The sequence below is a fragment of the Thamnophis sirtalis genome, unplaced genomic scaffold (genome assembly GCF_051295495.1).
Source record: "Thamnophis sirtalis isolate CommonGarterSnake01/CBP01778 unplaced genomic scaffold, rThaSir2_p1.2 scaffold_4, whole genome shotgun sequence".
Taxonomy (NCBI): Eukaryota; Metazoa; Chordata; class Lepidosauria; order Squamata; family Natricidae; genus Thamnophis; species Thamnophis sirtalis.
Window position 1 is genome coordinate 86,420,460 of NW_028261384.1, and position 20,000 is coordinate 86,440,459.

The 20,000-nt window shown below is 43.6% G+C and overlaps 1 protein-coding gene across 1 annotated transcript; it reads right to left on the minus strand.

Moving 5' to 3' along the window:
* Window positions 1–640: 640 nt before the first annotated feature.
* On the minus strand, window positions 641–17,884 carry LOC106546035 (uncharacterized). The gene is made up of 11 exons (XM_087714422.1): window positions 17,711–17,884; window positions 16,380–16,676; window positions 14,458–14,757; window positions 13,577–13,687; window positions 7,450–7,568; window positions 6,878–6,955; window positions 5,840–6,059; window positions 4,834–4,896; window positions 3,289–3,451; window positions 1,342–1,503; window positions 641–1,033 (listed from the first exon to the last, which is right to left on the minus strand). Exons 1-11 carry the CDS (start codon window positions 17,760–17,762, stop codon window positions 973–975), a joined length of 1,626 nt encoding a protein of 541 aa, XP_087570548.1. The 5' UTR covers window positions 17,763–17,884; the 3' UTR covers window positions 641–972.
* Between the last annotated feature and the right edge of the window lie 2,116 nt (window positions 17,885–20,000).

Below are 20,000 nucleotides of genomic sequence, written 5' to 3' on the forward strand. Positions count from 1 at the left end.
CAGCTAGTCCAGAACGCAGCCGCGCGAGTGATTGTGGGCGCACCACGGTTCGCCCACATAACACCGATCCTCCGTGAGCTGCGCTGGCTACCTGTTGATCTCCGGGTGCACTTCAAGGTCCTACTTACCATTCACAAAGTGCTCCATGGTAGTGGATCTGGCTATCTGAGAGACCGCCTTCTGCCAATTACCTCCCTCCGTCCCATCAGATCGCATAGAGTAGGCCTCCTCCGAATTCCATCCGCCAGTCAGTGCCGACTGGCGACTACGCGGAGGAGAGCCTTCTCAGTTGCAGCTCCGACGCTATGGAACAATCTCCCCGTGGAGATCCGCACCCTCACCACCGTCCAGGCCTTCCGCACAGCCCTCAAGATCTGGCTATCCCGTCAGGCCTGGGGATAAGACTTTACTCTCGCCCCTCCCGAATGTTGAATGAATGTTGTGTTTTTACCGCTAATTATTTTTACTCCCATTTTCTTTTTGTGTTTTGTCCTGCACTCCCCTCCCCTATTATTGTAAGCCGCCCTGAGTCCCCTCAGGGAAAAGGGCGGCCTATAAATGTTTAATAAAACTAAAAAAACTAAACTAAGAAGAGAGAATCAGATATTTAACAATGAAAAAAATACAAACACAAAATTCAACAATCATCACTTTTATTGATTCCAAGCAAATCAGCAAAGGTCACGTTTGTACCTCATGCATATCCCCCACTGAAAAGTTGGCTGAGCCTTAGCATGGAGAAGGTGGAATTTCACCGTGCTTCATAATTTTACACACCTTGAATCAAACACTTCCATGGCTATTTGCTGATTAATTGCACTTCATCCAAAGTCCAACATGTATGAAGGCATTTATCATCAACCTCTTTGTTCTCAGATAGAAAGTCTTGTTAATCATTTTTTAGCAATCATTCCGTATACTTCATGTCAGCTCGTCCTCATTGGTTATGTTCAAGTGCAGTTCCACTAGCCTCTATTCTTGAAATATGGGATTCCTTTGGCCTATTTTATCACAGTTAGCACCATCAGACCTTCTGCAAGAATAACACAGATCATTGTAAATAAACCCTAAGATAGAAGCAGCCCTCTCATGATACAGGTAATTCTCTCCCCTATTGTGTGCTAAATCTCAGGTGAACAACTCTTTGGCTCTCTAAAAACAGTAGCCACTTTCATCCCTTAGATAAACTAGCAATAACAATTTCCTGTCTTAAAGATCTCAGAATTCCTGGGTCTTCTCACTAGGACATTTTTCCCAATCAGATGGTCCAAGGATCAACAATATGGATTAGGGATATGTTCTTCCTTGCTATGGTACCATTGGACTTCTTAGGCTTCTTACCTATTCCTGGAATTTTTCCGCTTTGCTTTGATGAGGCAAATAACAAGGATGATACTTAACACAAAGAACACAGCCAGGGCAAGACTAAGGCCAAACACAGTCTTTTGGATGGGTAATCGACAGTAACTATCCAGATACCAGAACACGTCCAAATTATTGCAACTATGGGAAAGAGAAATGAATTGATAAAAAGAGCTTTCTTTGTAAGACTCTAAGTAACTTCCAATAGCAAAAATTCATTAAAACATTGTATTAAAATAATAAAACAGAAATAGAATAAATCAATAGGCTTCAGATCATAACTAACAAAGAAATGATAACTGTCACATTCTGTTAACCTGTATTCATAGATAAAAAAACGATTGATTTCATTTGGTTTTGGAGCACTATAAGTGGGGAGCCATCCTAGAGTGGGAAAAGAGACAACAATGACTCCTTCAGCTAAGAAACAGAGATAAGCATTGCCCTCTAAAATCGGAAACAACTGGACAGGGACAACCTTTATCTTTCATTTCTAAATAGACTCCAAGGCAGCCCCAACTAAAGGTCATTACTGTGATCCAAACAAGAGATGATGAAAGCACGAGAGACAATCATAGAGTAATCACCAGAACACCATCTGGTAATTGTGTAATTGTGATGTGCTTTTTAACATTTTTGCTATATGTTTATTTATTTTGCTAAATAAAATAAATAAATTTTAAACACAGAGGAATTCATGCTCATTTAATCTCTTATTAATTCCTAAAAAAACTGCTCTCGAATCATTCTAACCTTGTGCTAGAGTCAGTGAGTTTGTGCTAGAGTTTCCAAGAGACCTCCTTTGAAATGTCAACCAAATTATACTAGGATATCAATTCCCTTTCATTTTACACAATCTGATATTCCAAATCAATCATTTTACCAGTTTTTTCTATTTTCTTCACTTGTCATAGAATCTTACTGATACATTGTTTGATCAATCCATTGGGATTCCAGTAAGAGCTTAGGGACTTTCCTGAAGATCTGGTGAGTGATTTGATGGAGTCACTGCCTGGAATAAATTAGATGGCCAGAATTTTGGACCATATTGCCCTATGCAACCTCTCCCTGTACACTAATCCAAGAATTCACCTTGGTTTACCTAGAAGCACCAGGAGATGAAACACAATAGAAATATCTGGCAGACTTGAAGAAGACTCAAGTTGACTGCATTATCTGATCAGATTACTATATTTGGGATTACCTATTGGTGATAAGGGTGGCCAAATGCCAATATTTTCACATTGCATATACTGATAATTGTGCAGTGGTTGTGTTCAGGCCCATTTGTTCTTAGTTAGGTAGGGATGGCTTTTCAGAACATCTGCTGGGCCTTTGTGAGAATTATTCAGGCTATCTAATGGATAAAGGCATGCAGATCAATTCCAACATGAATTTTGACTGTGCAGGGAAAACCAAAGTGCCTGGGATATGATCTGATGGTATAATCTGGATGCATTTGAGACCCTGATGAAGTGCGCTGTTACTTTGGTCACATATTTACTGGATTTGGGTTATAAAAATGGCCAAGGAGCTGACCTGCAGTTGGGTCCATGCTGTCATGTGAGCTATTTTGATACAAGGAGTGTTACACCTCCAGCCTCAAAAGACACAATGTGGCACCCTTTCCTCTTATTGTATTTGTTCTTGTTTTTCTTCTTTTTACTTGTGAACTGCCTAGAGTTATAGGGAGTCGGACAACATACAAATTTCATAAATAAAAAAAACATTTTGATAACAACTATATTAATAACAGCTTTGTATATAGATTTTAGGAAAATGTGGGATTCTGCAGGCAGAAAAATGTAGTGAGATGGGAGATCATCTCTGTCAGATCTAATAACTGTTCAAGATTTAAGACTTACATCCTAATGAACCTGGCTCTAAAGGACTCCTTCGATACTCCTCCGCTTTCTGTCTACTTACATGCAGTGGGGGCCTATTTCAGAGAGGCGGCAAACACCATTGAAGCAGTTCATGGAATCTGGAGTGCCACTGGAACATCTCGTGATACAGCGCACAGTACCATTCCTTATGTAGGGATAATAGTAGTCTGCATACTTTGTATCACTTACGTTTTTACAGGTGTCTGGAAAAAAGAGGTGCTAAATATATAATGAAATATGGGCAAAACATGTAGGTCAAATGAACAAACTGCCCTGACACCAACTATGATCTGAGGCAGCAAATTTGCTCAAATTTAGCAAGATAATCCCACTCCCCCACTCTGCCCCATGTACTAGTTTTGTAGCAGTTTTGAAAAATATGCTTCTTTGGCAGAAAATAAAAGGTATCTGCACAATTATGATAGAACTCCAACCTCAAAGAGAAATAATAAAGATGATTGTAAGAACTGAAAGAAACAAATTTAGAAGAATTTATAGTTGGCCCAGCTCTGCAAGGGTGAAACTCATATTTTTCTTGGCTTCTTCCTCATGTCCTCCTAAACGCCATATAAATGTGTCCTTACAATACATCTTTAGCTTTTTCCCTTCAGCTACTGTGCTATTTATAATACAATATTTACTTAGGGCCAAATTGTGTTTTAGCAAAAGAACAAAGTCCCCTTTATATTTTCTTCATTCTTGTTCCTCAACCTTGAATTTTCCACTCTGTTTTATGGTCACTATTCAAGTACATCCTCAACATTACTGGATTTCCCCCTCCCCCGCAATTCTTAAGAAATATTTAATAGTTACTGCTTTTTCTTCATTCCCACCATATTGTAAGCCATGTTAAACTTGTCCTTGGCTGTCCCAGTTTTAAAATAGTATTTTTCCTCTTCCCTTTGGCACAATTTTTCTATAGGTAGCTTCTGATATACTCTATCAACAAGTGGCCACTGTGATGCCCCCCACAGGATATGAGGCTGAGAACCATCTCCATATTATTTTGCAAGAGAGACAAATTTCTTGAAAGTAATTTATGCTTTTATGTTCTTCTGCTGGCTCAAGAATTGGCACTTTAGGATAGTTGTCTAGTTCTTAGCTAGAGAAGAGCATAAATGACAATATCTTTTAGCATGACTTGTGCAGCTCCTTTTCCATCTTCCCATCGTCTTTGCCTCACTGCAAATGCTACAAGTGGGCATATGGTAGCTGGAAAAGGCTTCATTGATTGATTGATTGATTCATTCATTCATTCATTCATTCATTCTCCATGGATTTGGTCTGAGGGATTATCTTGGCTTGCTAGAGGTTCCCCATGACTGTGTCATGGGATTGACACTACAAGCTGACATAAAGTAGTTAGATGAAATGGATTGACTGGATTGATAGATGGATTGGATCTATATATCATCAAATATTTCAGGGACTTTCATTTATGTATGAAAACAAACAGTTCAAATATCCATGGCAGTGTTAGCAGTTGCACATTTAAAATGTGGATTGAACAATTAAGTAGCTTTAAAAGGTAAAACATAGTCCTGATAATCTTGACACATCTACCCATCTGTTTACTGAAACTTACCATTTAATGAAAAACTTGGAATAAGAGCCGAGTTGGGTAAAGGAACAAAGCACAGTTCTGGTCCTGAAAAAAAAAAGTATAATTGTGTTCATTAGTTATCTGGGGTCATTATACACATTGGTTTATTTCATCCAAAATTCTTCTTCACCAGGAAAATTAAATAGGTCTTTTTAAACAACCCACCAAAGGTCAGAGAAACAATTAACTTTATTTCTCCAAACCAGGATAGTGCAAACACAGTTATTATCTTTGGTCCAAACCAGGGGTGAAATTCATCAGGTTCTGGAGAACCGGTAGGGGAAATTTTGAGTAGTTCAGAGAACTGGCACATACCACCTCTGGCTGGCCCCAGAGTGGGGATGGAATGGAAATTTTGGAATATCCTTCCCCTGAAATGGGAAGGGAATGGAGTTTACAATATATTTCCCCTGCCATGCCCACCAAGCCACATCCACAGAATTGGTAGTAAAAAAAATTTTGAATTTCACCACTGGTCCAAACCTTGTTTAATTGCACACTGCAGTTTTCATTCTTGATGAACCAAATTCTATAAATCTCTTCCTTGCCCAGCAGAGGGGACCTGAGGCTGAGCCTTCAAGAACTCCCCTCTTCTCTGTCTGTTCTTTCAGGCAAAACCTTCCTTATTCATAGCCCCTTTCCCCCCTAAAAACCTAAAGAATGAACCAAAGCTGCATGTCAGCCCTACATCCTCTGCCCTTTTGCCCCGAGAAACTGAGCAAAATAATCCGTTTCCTGACCCACATACACAACACCAGTTTGGGAGCGGAGGATTCCTCCTCTGATTTGGGACAAATAGAAAAATAAAGAATGTATTTGCTGCCATCTAGTGGCTATATTGAAATGTGCAAACTATCCGGAAGGAGGCTTGTGCCTACAGAAAAAAAGGTGGCTCATTCTAAAAACACTCTTGTTTAAAAGAAGAAAGAGCCAGGACCCTTGCTTATTTCTCACCCAGTGGAAAAGTTTACCCAGCTGTATACCATACCTGAAGGATCAATACACTTTCCTTCAGTGTGTAAGTCTTTCAGGGAGTGTTCTACTGCCTCTATAATAATTTTTATTATACGCTGAATCAGTTCCAGATTATTCTCTGTTAGTACTTGGGAGATGACTTTATGTTCCACAATAATACTGCCGTTCCTAAGAGAGAAAAAATGAAGAAAGAAAAATTCCTCAGGTGCTGATAAAGACTGTCTTAGCCCCACCTTTTTCCTCCATCAAATTCAAAGTGAACTAGTACTTCTAGTCCTTTCCATTTAATCCACACAACTATCTTAAGAAAGAGCTTAGAATAAGAGTTTCAGACTGACACAAAGTTCCTCTGGAAGCTTCCTAATTGAGTGGGATTTCAAATTTGACTTTAGTCCAAGTCTTTAATTGCTTTAACTTGCAAGATCATCATTGTTGGTGCTTCTCTTGAAGAGCTATTTCATCCTCCTCAGCTGTTTCCTGAAACACATGGTGACTGAAAGTATATATAAGACATGCAAAATGCCCAATCTTCAAATTCTCTAGCCACGCTTGGTTCCTTCCTTGCTCAGACCCTGGACTATCCACATTGTTTTTTAAAAAAGGAATCTAAAGAGGGGTTAAAGGTAAAGGTTTTCCTTGCACATATGTGCTAGTTGTTTCTAACTCTAGGGGCCGGTGCTCATCTTCGTTTCAAAGCCGAAGAGCCAGCACTATCCAAAAACATCTCTGTGTTCATGTGCCTGGCACGACTAAACACCGAAGGCGCACAAAACACTGTTACCTTCCCACCAGATTCCTATTTTATCTACTTGTCTTTTTTACATGCTTTCAAACTGCTAGGTTGGCAGAAGCTGAGACAAGTAACTGGAGCTCACTCTATTATGTGGCACTAGGGATTCAAACTGCCGATCTTTGTGTCTTAGCCACTGAGCCACCATGTCCCTCTTCCTAAAGAGGAATTACTTAAATGAAAAAAGAGGATCCATAATGGGAGAAAAGGTCTACCAATATTCGTTCACTTGATGCCTCATCATCCCAAAGAATAAATTGCTCGTTTTTTAGACACCCACCTCATTCGTAAGATCTCCACATCTTTGTATCCAGGGACATCACGATAAACATCTTTCATCTGCAAGGTAGAAAAAGTAAAAGAAAGCCTTCATAAGCAAAGAAACCTATGCCAGGAAAGAGACCTGAATTAGAAGCAAGCCTCCTAAAGCCTTTAGTAGGTGGTCTGTGCTGTGTTTTGTCTAATTCTCCAGCTGCAGAAAGCTGATAATCCAAGAAGAGAATTTTTGATTGGGAAGAAGACATGTTCTTGGTATGAATTAGGAATGCTGGCCTTGGTTAAAGAAGAGTGTAAGATACCTTACATTGGAATGGTGACATTGATCAGATGTAGGCAGGGGTGGGATTCACTTACCTTCCCTACCGGTTCGCAAATGTAAGCACATGCACCTCATCTGCACATGTGCACAGCTTTTTGCACATGCGCATTGCTCATGTATTACGTCGGTGCAGGTGGGCGGAGCCTCCCACAATAGCTGCTATCAGTTTGCCTGAACTGGAGAGAACCGGCCGAATACCACCTCTGGATGTAAGCTATTTCTTTGAAAATCTTACCTGCTTTTTAAACTGAGTCTGAATTTCCCGATAATAGTTAGAGTTTAAGTCTTCCAGAGATTTCTTGAACTCTCTGTTAGTAACCTTCACCTGAACTTCAACGGTAATGGTCACAGATACTAAAAGAGAGAGAAATAGATATTCATATTGTAAAAGATCAAAGGATGGACGAGACATGAGGCGGCTGAGGTGAGTTGAACAGTAGTTTAGTTGAAAACAGAACTAGAACTATGTACAGGCAGAATTCAGCACCTCGCCCTGCTTGATAGCTATTTATACAGAGTTGTCAAGCAGGACGGTCAATGGGAGTGCTTCTGACAGGCCGTGCTCAGCCAGCTGCGCTTTAGCCAATTAGGCATGGCTAGGCTGTTGTCGGCTGTCAGTTATAAGTCAAGGACTTGCGGCCAGTCGTAAGTCAAGGACTTTAGGACCGGTCGCAAGTCGAGGACTTAGCACTCCTTCCCCCCTAGCGAGGGCGCATGCGTGGAGGTTGCACATGTGTAATTGCTTAAGTAGGCGGGCCGGCGGCGGACCCGCCCAGAACGCCTCAGTTCCAGTGGCGACGTCGATAGGGTAATATGTCCCTGTAGAAGCTCCTCCCTGAAGGGAGTGTAGCTCTGGGTGATGTCATCCGGGCCTACCCCTGAAGGCGGATCCAACTGCATAGGTAGGATGGGGTGAGGGGGGCGCATCCGATGGATGTGGATTAGAGCGATACTGCCGGTAGGCAGCAGCCGGGTAGGCGAGGCCTGACTGGGGAAAGTCCTCTGGTTGGGGAAACCCAGGAGGAGCGTGTACGGAAGGCGTCGGCACATGGAACGGCTGCCAGAAGGCAGTTGCAGGGCAGGAGAGGCCTCACTGGGGGAAGGCCTCAAATGGGGCCATAATTGCAGGCCACAACGGTATGGAGGCCGGCTGCTGGGCAACGGTGGCTGGGCTCGACGGGCTGGATTGAGAGTAGGCCTTAGGTGGAAGGTGGCACCGCATTTGATCCACATGGCACCTCCACTTGGTGCCATCTGGAAGGGCGACCCTGTAAGAACAGGGACCAGTTACTGTGGTGACGGTGGCAGGCACCCCCCTCGGATCCCAGAAAAACGTCTAGCCCAAACAAGGTCCCCGTCCCTGAAAGTGCAGGGAGGGGCCCTCAGGTTGCCAGGCTGTTCCCCAGAGTAGAGTGGGTGTAATCTATCCAGGGTAGTCCGCAGGTGCCGGCCCATCAGCAGCTCAGTGGGGCTCTTGTGTGAGATAGGGCAAGGGGTAGAGTGCTGACCCACCCAGGAGGTAAGCGGCCACAGTGCTGGCCAGTCGCCTTGATCCATCCTGCCCAACACCTCTTTGGCCGAGCGGACCACTTGTTCCGCTCGGCTATTGCCGGCCAGATGGTAAGGGGCGGTAGGCGCGTGGCAGATGCCCTGCGCAGCCAGGAACTCCTGGAAAGTTGTGGACACAAACTGCGGCCCATTGCCGAACACGACAATGTCCGGCAAGCTGTGGGTGGCAAAAAGGTGCCACAAGGCCCGCACGGTGCTTTCTGCTGTGGTGGACAACATGAGAATGAGTTCCACCCAGTGGGAGTAAGCGTCCACGACCACCAGGAACATCTGGCTGTGGAAGGGACCCGTGAAGTCCAGGTGAAGTCTTGACCAGGGTCCCTTAGACACCTCCCAATCTCGGGGTGGCTCCACTAGTGGCGCAGGGCGGGACAGTTGGCACAGGGAGCACTGGGCCACCCGGGTGGCTAGCTCATCGTCCATGTGGAGCCACCAGACATAGCTCCGGGCTAGCGCCTTCATGCGGACTATGACTGGGTGGTCCCCATGGAGGCAGGTAAGCACCTGATGGTGGAGGGGCAGGGGAATCATGACCCTATCCGCCCACAGAAGGCACCTGCTGTGTATACACAGTTCCAACTGGTGGGTCTTGAAAGGGCGGAAGTTCTCTGAGACCCTGACCACATCAGTGGCTGTCAGTGGCAGGTCGAGGGAAGTTATAGACAGGACCGATAAGCAAGGAACCGGCTGTGGGTCAGTGATGGGGAGGCGGCAGCAGCTGAGGGCATCAGCATGCCCCAGCTGCTTGCCTGGACGGTACCTCAGCGTATACGAATACGCTGATAGGAACTCCGTCCAGCGGGTCATCCGAGGGGAGAGAATGGGAGGGGTAGTATGATCACCGGCCAGAAGTCCAAGGAGAGGCTTGTGGTCAGTGAAGAGGGTGAAATGCTGTCTGTATAGATAGTCATGGAACTTTTTAATCCCGGACACAGCAGCCAGAGCCTCCTTGTCAATCTGACTGTAGTTTCTCTCAGCCGGAGAGAGTCCAGGAATAAAAAACTATGGGGGCCATTGGGGAGGACATGGCTCAGGACAGCCCCCAGACTAATGGGGGAGGTGCTAGCGGCAGCTTGTCACTATATTGTACTAAGACAGCTGCTGGCATAAGCATGGCTTTGACAGCTGCGAACGCATGCACTTCGTGGCTGCCCCAGCGCCAGGCCATGGATAGGTCAAGCAACTGATGCAGTGGCTTGGCTAGTGACACCTTGTGTGGCAAAAATGGTGCGTAAAAGTTTAAAAGGCTGAGGAATGCCTATAGCTCCGCCTTAGAGGCGGGCATTGGGGCGCTCCTGATAGCTGCGACTTTGGAGGGGGTAGGGTGGATGCCCTGGGTATCTATTAAGATGTGGCATGACAAAACCGCGGTCCACTAAAGCGCTCCCGATTAAAGCACGTCGCTGACGTCATCAGCAGCGCGACAACAACGACCGCGGAGAAAAAAGGGCGCTTTAAAAAGCGCTTTTAAAGCAAGCCGATTCACGTTAAGGTAAGGGTTAGGTTTAGGGTTAGGGTTAGGTTAAGGGTTAGGGTTAGGGTTAGGGTTAGGTTAAGCGTTAGGGTTAGGTTTAGGGTTGGGTTAAGGGTTAGCATTAGGTTTAGCGTTAGGATAAGGGTTAGGTTTAGGGTTAGGTTTAGGGTTAGGTTTAGGGTTAGGTTTAGGGTTAGGTTTAGGGTTAGGTTTAGGGTTAGGTTTGGGGGGGTTAGGTTTAGGTTTACGCGTTAATTTTAGCTTTACCGCTCACAGCGTGCTTTTTTCGTCATGCTGTGATGACGTCAGGTACGTGGTTTCGTCGAGCGCGCTTTAGTCGACTGCGGTTTTGTGGTGGAACCTTATTAAGAAGCTCAGGAATTCCACCCTAGGCACAGCAAACAAGCATTTGCTGCACTTTAATTTCAAACCCACGTCCCTGAAATGCTCGAGGACCTTCCGCAACACTTTGATGAGTCCTGAGCGGCTGTTTGCAGCAATCAGGACGTCATCAAAGTAGGGTACAATGCCAGGGAGCCCATGGAGTAGCCGCTCCATGAGGCTCTGGAAGATCCCCAGGGCAACAGAAACACCGAATTGAAGGCAGTGGCAATGGAAAGCCCCATGGTGGGTGATGATGGTCCGGGCCGCCGCAGCTTCATCATCCACCAGGAGATGCTGGTAGGCCTGCACCATGTCCAGTTTGGCAAAGATGCAGCCCTGCCCCAAGGAATGGAGCAGGTGCTGCACCACAGGGGCTGGATAGGGGTTTGCCTGGAGGCCGAGGTTGATGGTTGACTTATAGTCGGTGCAGATCCTGATATACCCATCGGCCTTGACAGGGACCACTATGGGGGTCTCCCATTTAGAGTCGTCAACGGGCTCCAGGATGCCCTGCACCAACAATTTGTTGAGTTCCACATCAACCTTCGGCAGGTCTTCAGCCTAATGGGGGTAACCTGGTGGTCTAAGTTCAGGGAGATAGGGGTCCCCTTATATTCCCCCAGCTTACCATTGAAGATATCAGCGTACTCCGCAATGACGTCTTCAATGCCAGGGGACATTGCCACGGTCTGATGCACCCCCACCAGTGACAGGCCCAGCAAGGGGAACCAATGAAGCCCCAATAGGGCTGGTAGCAGCTTCTCCACAACTAGAACAGGGAGGCAGCCATGAAACCCCCCCCCATAATCCACCCTCACAACATGACAGCCCAAGGTGGGAATTTGAGTCCCCTGGTAGTCCTTCAGGGTAGTGTCTGGTGGTAACAACTGGTCACGTGTGACGTTGGGGCATAACTGAGAGAAAGTGGCCCAAGACAGGAGGGAGCGGGAGGAGCCGGAATCGACCTCCCTGGTGCAGGATGTTCCCTCCAGCAGCAGGCAGACAGTAATTTTCTTAGAGTCGGCCATCACCTTGCTGACCGACTCTGCAGGGGTGTTCGGAAGGGCCCGGTTGACAGCAAAGCAGTCGTCTTTCCTTCGCTGCTGACAGCAGGGGTGCTGTAGGCGTGGATGTGCCTGTTGGCCATAGAACTACGTGGGGGCGTCCGGTTGCAGGGGTAGCAGCAACGTAGCCTGGCAGACCTGAGCCAGGTGGCCCTTTTTGTTGCCCCTGTGGCACACAGCAGCCTTAAAAGGGCATGCGGAGCGAGCGTGGTTGCCCGCAGCCCAGGCAAGCAGTGATGGCTGAGTGGGTAGACTGCTGTGGTTGACGCCTGGGCACTGCTTTCAGATGGTCTACTTGGTCTTCTTCGAGCTTGTCCAGGGGCACAAGCCCGTCGATGAGGCAAGTTCTGTGTGGCGGTGGGGGCGGCAACTGGATATGATGCATCTCAGCCGTGGACTGTTCAGATGGTTCAGTGGCTCTCACCTCTTCCACTGCCTGCTGCAATGTAATTTCAGCCCTCGCCAACAGCCTCCACTTCAGACGGAGGTCTCGCATCCCACACACAAACTGTTCCACAAGTGAGTCGTCAAGGTCGACGAACTCACACTGGATGGCCGCCATCCGGAGAGACTGTAAGAACTGGCTTGCAGTCTCTGACTCCTTCTGGACACATTGCCAGAACACGTAGCGATGGCCAATTCTTGATGGTGTGGGTGCGTAATGGTTCCTCAACTTTTATATCGAAATGTCCCAGCTGAGCTCATATACGGCCTGAGACGAAGCGAGAGCCCGGGCCATATTGAACATTTCTGGACCGCAGGAGCTTAAAAAGAAACTGGCGATTAAAAAACACTCAAAACGCTCCAGGAACCTGGCCCAAGACTCACCGGCGGTCCCAAATGGAGCGACCTGTGGAAGCAAAGTCATGATTGTGCGTGAGGCAATCGCCGATCTCCTCAGAGACAAGGGGGAAAAAAACTTAGCTCCCTTGTGTTTTTTCTATTCTAGGGCTGTTCAGGCAGGCACCTTCAGCATCCCATCCTCGTCGCCAGTGTAAAAGATTGAAGGATGGACAAGACGTGAGGCGGTTGAGGTGAGTTGAACAGCAGTTTATTTGAAAACAGAACTAGAACTATGTACAGGCAGAATTCAGCACCTCACCCTGCTTGACAGCTATTTATATGGAGCTGTCAAGCAGGGCAGCCAATGGGAGTGCTTCTGGCAGCCCGTGCTCAGCCAGCCGCGCTTTATCCAATCAGGCACGGCTAAGCTGTTGCCGGCTTTCAGTCGTAAGTCGAGGACTTTAGGACCGATCACAAGTCGAGGACTTAGCACATATAAACCTCAACAAGTTACTTTCCCGCAAAGAAACTCTAAAATGTGACAGGCAAGAGGTGAATGTGTTCCCATTCTCCAACATGGTTTCAAATGCTTAAATCCAAAGATCCTCATCTGGTTTCAAAAGTCATTTTTTTATTTCATGATATAAAGAAGCAGTAAAGAACCAATCATGTATTTTTGAGGCAATCTCCAAATTCCACCTCCATGATTCTTTTTAGATTTAAAAAATGTTATTTAGCACAGAACAGGCATATCGTCCTTACAATTCATGAGGCCTTTGTTTCCCTCTGTGGGGAAAACATTAACTCCAAATTATTCATTTTAGCTTGGGGCGGGAAAACCACTGTAAACCATTCTTCCCAGATAGGCTGAACTTGGAACAGAGAACTATTATTTCCCTACATGTTCCCGGTTTACATGCACTATAATGGAACTTTAATTAAGCCACATTTTCCAAACTTAGTTCTTCCATATGCAATCTCTTTATTCTAGTATGGTAATCCAACATATCTAGAAGCAAGCAACTTGAGAAAGTTGTCTTAGGCTGTCATTAGGAAAAAGTAATTAAGCTCTCCTTGACTATACTTACACTGAATGACTGGAATTTCATCCAAGGGGAACTCACACTTGGGTCCATAGTATAAATTCTCATCACAGATGCATTTGATCCCATCAAAAATTCCACCATTTTGGCATATCTCTGGAACAGAGTGGAACATATACATATACAAAAATAAACAATCTAGAACTGGGATAGAAAATCTATGGCATGCCATAGATTTGGCACACCATTTGTCAGGGCACGTGAGCGCTGGCCAGCTAAATTCAGGCTTTTTAAAAGCCATTTTTTGCCCTCCCCAGGCTCCAGAAGCTTTATGGAGCCTGGGGAGGGCGAAAAGAGTCTCCCCCGCCCCCCCAAGGCCCACCCTAGGCTTCAGGATCTTCCCTGAAGCCTCTGGAGCGCAAAGAAACGGTCCTATGAGCAAACCGGAAGTTCAGGAACAGACTTCCAATTTGCTGGTAGGGTTGGTTTAAGTCCTCCGGAGGCTTCAGGGACCTTTCCATCCTTCTAAGGTTTTAACCAAAATTTGGCAAAACATGAAAACAATTAATCTGTGAGCAAATCTGTACAAGCTAAAGACCACGAATTTTCAATGCTCTCATGTCATTCCAAAGTCCTAGTCCAAGGCAACGATGTCCCAAAGGAGGTATCCATCCTCCCAATCTCCCAGAACAGATGGGAGCTTTCTGTGGCCTTTCAATTACTTCTGAAATATCACTTTCAGCTACCCCAGTCAGGATCCCCAATAGTAAGAAATGAGGGAGCAATTAGAAGATCCAAGCTATGCTTCAGACCAAAAGTCACCATAATCTGATCACAGGAACAGAAGAAAGAATTGTCATGAATTTTGAAAAGTTTAAAATAGGAATGAGACAAGGATATGGATCAAATGAAAAACTGATACTCACGACTTGTGGTAGTTGTTATTGCACTATTTGTAATAATAATTCCAGTATTGGCAGTTTTGCTAGTACTCTTAGCTGTATAGCTAGTACTTATGATAATTGTGGTACGTTTGCTAGTCTTAGGACTGGAAGAAATTTCTGGAATTGGTGGGCTGGAGACAGTAGATCTGGAGACCAAGGTACTTGTAGATGGTGTCCCATTGAGGCCTTCATGAACAAGGAACTCACATTTGGGCCCATAGTATAAATTCTCATCACAAATGCATTTGATCCCATCAAAAAATCCGCCATTGTAGCATAGCTCTGGAACAGAGTGGAACAGTTTCCTTATATAGATCTGGAAATTATAATCTATTCTTATAAAATGGCTATTTAAGCAGAAGCATTACTGTTTATACATATAAACAAATGAACAATCTAGAACCGGGATAGCAAATCTCTGGCACACATCCCACAGGTGGCACACGGAGCCATTTATCAGGGCACGTGAGGTGTTGCCCTGTCAGCTGGCCAGCATGCAAGCGTGCGCTGGCCAGCTAAATTCAGGCTTTGTTAAAGCCATTTTTCGCCCTCCTCAGGCTCCAGAGGCTTTATAGGAGCCTGGAGGGCAAAAAGAATCTCCCCCGCCTGCCCCCCCTGAGGCCCTCAGGAGGCTTCAAAAGCTTCCCTGAAGCCTCCGGAGCGCAAAAAAACGGTCCTATGGGCAAACCAGAAGTTCAGGAACAGGCTTCCAGTTTGCTGGTAGGGTTGGTTTAAGCCCTCTGGAGGCTTCAGGGACCTTCAAGAGGCTTCCCTGAAGGCTCCGGAGGACTAAAAACGACCCTACAAGCAAACCGGAAGTCGCGTATTGCATTATGGGTGCAGCATGCCAGCGCACAACACACACCCCTGGACTCCCCCCACTTATGGCACATGAGCCAAAAAAGGTTCTCCATCACTGATCTAGAAGATAAATGAGCTCACATGTATTCGTATGACATCAGTTGCAACTGCTTTTCAAATTTTTCAATCTCTAAACCGATATTAGCTAAAAGGAATGGTGGAAAAACAGATCAGTTTTTCGAGCAATGAAGTGAAAAAATGTGGTCAGTCAATTGAGGGTTTTTAAAAAAAAAGAATGAATAGAGAAGTCTTGTAGCTTGCCATTTCCATCAGAAAATCTTTGTTGCTTTTTTAAAATATTTAAAGACTATTGACACTCCAAATCAGAACTTCAATCTCTCTTTACACATTCATATTTCAAAGAAATGATTCAAATAAACAATGATAATGATATTGATCATGTACAGATGTCTCCAGAAGATTTGAGTGGAAGTTCTGCATACCATGCATCCTTCTAAGGTTTTTACCAAAATTTGGCAAAACCTGAAAACAATTCATCTGTGAGCATGGAGTAATCTGTACAAGCTAAAGACCATGAATGTTCAATGCTCTCATGTCATTCCAAAGTCCTAGTCCAAGGCAACCATGTCCCAAAGGAGGTGTCCATCCTCCCAATCTCCCAGAACAGATGGGAGCTTTCTGTGGCCTTTCAATTACTTCTGAAATATCACTCTCAGCTACCCCAGTCAGGATCCCCAATAGTAAGAGATGAGGGAGCAATCACTATGCAGGGAAAACCACAAATATCACCCCCACAATATGGAGGGAGAATCGCTTCATATGATTAGGCTACAGTCACAGGCATACTTACAAGCAGTATTTTACATAGAAATATAATGAATAGTGGCTAATCTCACTCATACACAATCTGTCCTAAACTGTGCCCATTTTGTTAAAAACAATTAGAAGATCCAAGCTATGCTTCAGACCAAAAGTCACCATAATCTGATCACAGGAACAGAAGAAAGAATTGTCATGAATTTTGAAAAGTTTAAAATAGGAATGAGACAAGGATATGGATCAAATGAAAAACTGATACTCACGACTTGTGGTAGTTGTTATTGCACTGTTTGCAATAATAGTTCCAGTAATGGCAGTTTTGCTAGTACTCTTAGCTGTATAGCTGGTACTTATGATAGATGTGGTACGTTTGCTAGTCTTAGGACTGGAAAAAATTTCTGGAATTGGTGAGCTGGAGACCGTAGATCTGGAGACCAAGGTACTTGTAGATGGTGTCCCATTGAGTTCATGAACAAGGAACTCACATTTGGGCCCATAGTATAAATTCTCATCACAGATACATTTGATCCCATCAAAAATTCCACCATTGTAGCATAGCTCTAGAAGAACGAGACCCCACATATCAATGTAATTTGGGAATTGACATTTTTGTACATGAAATGTCTGTGGCTTCTCATTGTCAAAAGAAATCTTGGCAGTATATAGCCGTAAAGCACATAAATGTTTTATAACAATCCAAAGATAATAGACATCAGAGAGGAATAATAAAATCCTAACCCACATATTCTTAAAAAGAGCCTTCCACTCATTCCCTAAGCCAGGCCCAGGGGGAAGAGCTGAGTTTCCAAGGTTCATTTAAACAATGCCCAGCCATTTACCACCAAGACATTTTTCATTTTTTGGAAAAAAGCTGAAATAGCTATTGCGATGAAGTAAGATTCAACTGTCAAACATTTATAGTAAATTCATGTTAATAAACAGCTTAATAAAAAGTTGTCATCATATTGCACTTTGGTTAAAAATATTTTAAACTTTGGAAGAGATGTTACTTCTTTTTACAAAAAACTGTACAATTTATAGATGAAGCAATCATATATAAACTGAACCTATTCTCATGTTGCAACTTTTAGAATGAGATTTTCAAACTATTTTTGATAGAATTTATTGATCTAATAATTATATTGGTAGTTTAGATAAATTTATAATTGATATTTCATGTCAATCTGATTATTTATTCATATTCACAACAGCTCCATAAATTTCCCTACTCTGTAACATGTTTTCTAATCAGAAACTCTTCTAGTTTTTCTTGTACATCAAAATGTTTTTATAGCTAGGTAGAAAGTTTGGGCTGTATCAAACAATTAACTACTGAATTATCAAGACATAAAATGCCACTACAGAATATAGCTTTCTATCTCTATAGTCATTCATCCCACTTTGGAAAATGCACATACGATAATCTGCCTAAGACATTATTCTTGGGAATTACCTCAGACATTTACAATTGCACCAAAATGAGCACAAACACTGAGTTATATTTAATTAGACTTTTCTGATTAAGAGGCAAGCAGAAATAATTCTGATTCTACATTCTATTTGAAGCGTTGTTTATATCTTTGGCCCTACTCACCTGCTTCAACACAAGGGACAAGGAAGAAGAGAAAGAGAGCCCCCGTGACCATTTTAGACTTGAGTTTGTCAAAAGCCTAGGACTGGATCCAAATCAATGTTAATGAAGTGAGACTCAAGCACACCTGAGGAACTCACAATGTTTCCTAAGAAAAGAAAAGTAGTTCACTGAGGACCTTGGACGGAAAGACGGAAAAGGAAAGCTGATTAACCCACAGTGAACTGATAGGGGTTGGGTTTTTTTTTCTTCTATCTCAGAGTCTGGGTGTGCAGGAAGGGCAATAAAATCAAGCTGGTACTTTGTGAGTCAACGTAAATGAGAAATGAGTTCCAGGCTGACTCCTAAAAATTCAGTTCTTCCTTTTCAAATAATCAGATAGATAATTCCTTTTGTTCACAGCAGGGGTGAGTTGCCAATTTTTCTACTACTGGTTCGGTCGCGCTCCCACACGCATGGGCAAAAGCATCCAGGCAGTGGGTGGAGCCTCCCAAGGCAACTACTACCGGTTCGCCCAATCTGGGCCATTTGATCATAGTCCTGGAAAGGGCGTTTATTTGCTATCATCTCATTTCTTCAATCAGGAACATGGAGGTTGGTGCTGTTGACCTCAAGTGATTCTTGGAAGGTTAACAGCAATTAAAAAGCTACTTAAAAGGCTGGGACAGGGCTTTAAAACAATATTTGAATATTTGGTATCTGTTAAACCATCTATTTATCGCTTTAGCATTTTATATGTGATTATTAGAGATTTATTTTCCTTGTCTGATGTTCAAAATGGTATATAGAGCACCCCCATTTTAATTTTTCCACATAACCTCAACCTTGCATGGCAGCCTGGGCTAAGAGAAAGTTTCTAGCCAAAGCCATCCAGAGATCTTTCATTAGTGAAGGTGAATTTGACTTCACTTTGGAAATCTGGGCCTTATTACACATTGGCGCCTACAGTTCAATAGAATGAATGAAGGTTTCAAGCAACTATCCTCTAGAGAATATACTCTTGCAACATTCCTGAAAAAAGATTCATTCTGGACTATGGAAAATATACATTAATTAAATTTACATGCATTAAATCCAGTCATTTGATATCGATTGGAGCACAGCCAAATAAATTTGCCAAACGCACCACTACTCCCTGGTTTCTCCAAAACCTGGAGTCAGCCATGAAATGTATCAAGACATTATATACCCACAAGGTATAGACTTGGCCACACAGGGACACGAGAAAGAAAACAGCAACCTGGCTTAAAGCAGATTCTACTTAGTCATCCAGTTGTATAGTCACCCATTTCACCGGAAGCAATTCTGGGCAGCATATATTATTATGGACATGTATTTCATGGCTGGGTAGTAGTTTTTCAACGCTTCATCTTTATGACTCTGAAAAACAGACAGCAGTGCTTCAAGCAGTGAAAACGGCAGGGCCTCCCCTTGTCTGGAGAAAGTTCTAAAAAAGCTTTCCGCAGAAGGCTTTGGTCAGGCTCAAGAGGGCGCCAAAGCTATTCATTACCTATGAGTAAACTCAAGAAGTGGCAGAGGGCCTGAATAGTTCTCCCTACTGCATTCTTCATGTGGTAAAAAATCAAAATATATTTCCTCAAAGTTGTACCTGTTAGAACATCTTGCTGCTAGGAAAATCCTTATTTCTTTTTTTCTTTGCTTGGAAAATTCCAGATACATACACATTTCACTTACAAATGTCTGTTCTATGAAGAAAAAGTGTGAGAAAATGTTCCCTCCCCCATTCACATATACTGTAAACTGCATTCATTACTAAACCTTTGAAATGCCTGCAATACACATGAAATGGTTAAAAAATTCACAGTACGTTAAAGTGACCCTGAGAAGCGATAGGGAAAAAAACCTGTGACCCAGTAAATCATATTGTTTTATTCACTGACCATATTTCAAAGCTAGTATGGCAAGCATGCAGACTAGTAGGAAGGGATAAATAATGATAAAGTTGCACGGATGGATTTATCTAAAGCATTTCAATGTCAGGCTGTGGTTTCCACTGTGTCTGCTATTTTCTTTATTTTGTCTTTGCGATTTGTGGGGCCAGAGACATATGAGCTCTTGTTCTGGTTTTGATCATGGTCTCTCCAGGAAGTTTCAAAACTTTCCTGCATTATCAAGCACAAGAAAATAAAATAATGTTGTATTTTATCAAAGTAATTTGATTGCTTTAGGTAACCAGGTTTTGGGCCTAAGAGTACATTTTTGCAAACTGTTTCTCTATTGTACAGCATTACATAATTTATTTTTATGAATAAAGACATTTTAGTCACATTTT

Bases quoted from the DNA above. Each gene is read 5' to 3' on its own strand.
- LOC106546035 (XM_087714422.1), bottom strand. From the start codon at position 17,762: ATGGTCACGGGGGCTCTCTTTCTCTTCTTCCTTGTCCCTTGTGTTGAA. The intron at 1,504-3,288 runs GTAAGTAGACAG...TCTTTCCCATAG, and splicing joins GAAATAGGCCCCCACTGCAT to TTGCAATAATTTGGACGTGT. The intron at 1,034-1,341 runs GTAAGAAGCCTA...TTATTCTTGCAG, and splicing joins CGGAAAAATTCCAGGAATAG to AAGGTCTGATGGTGCTAACT.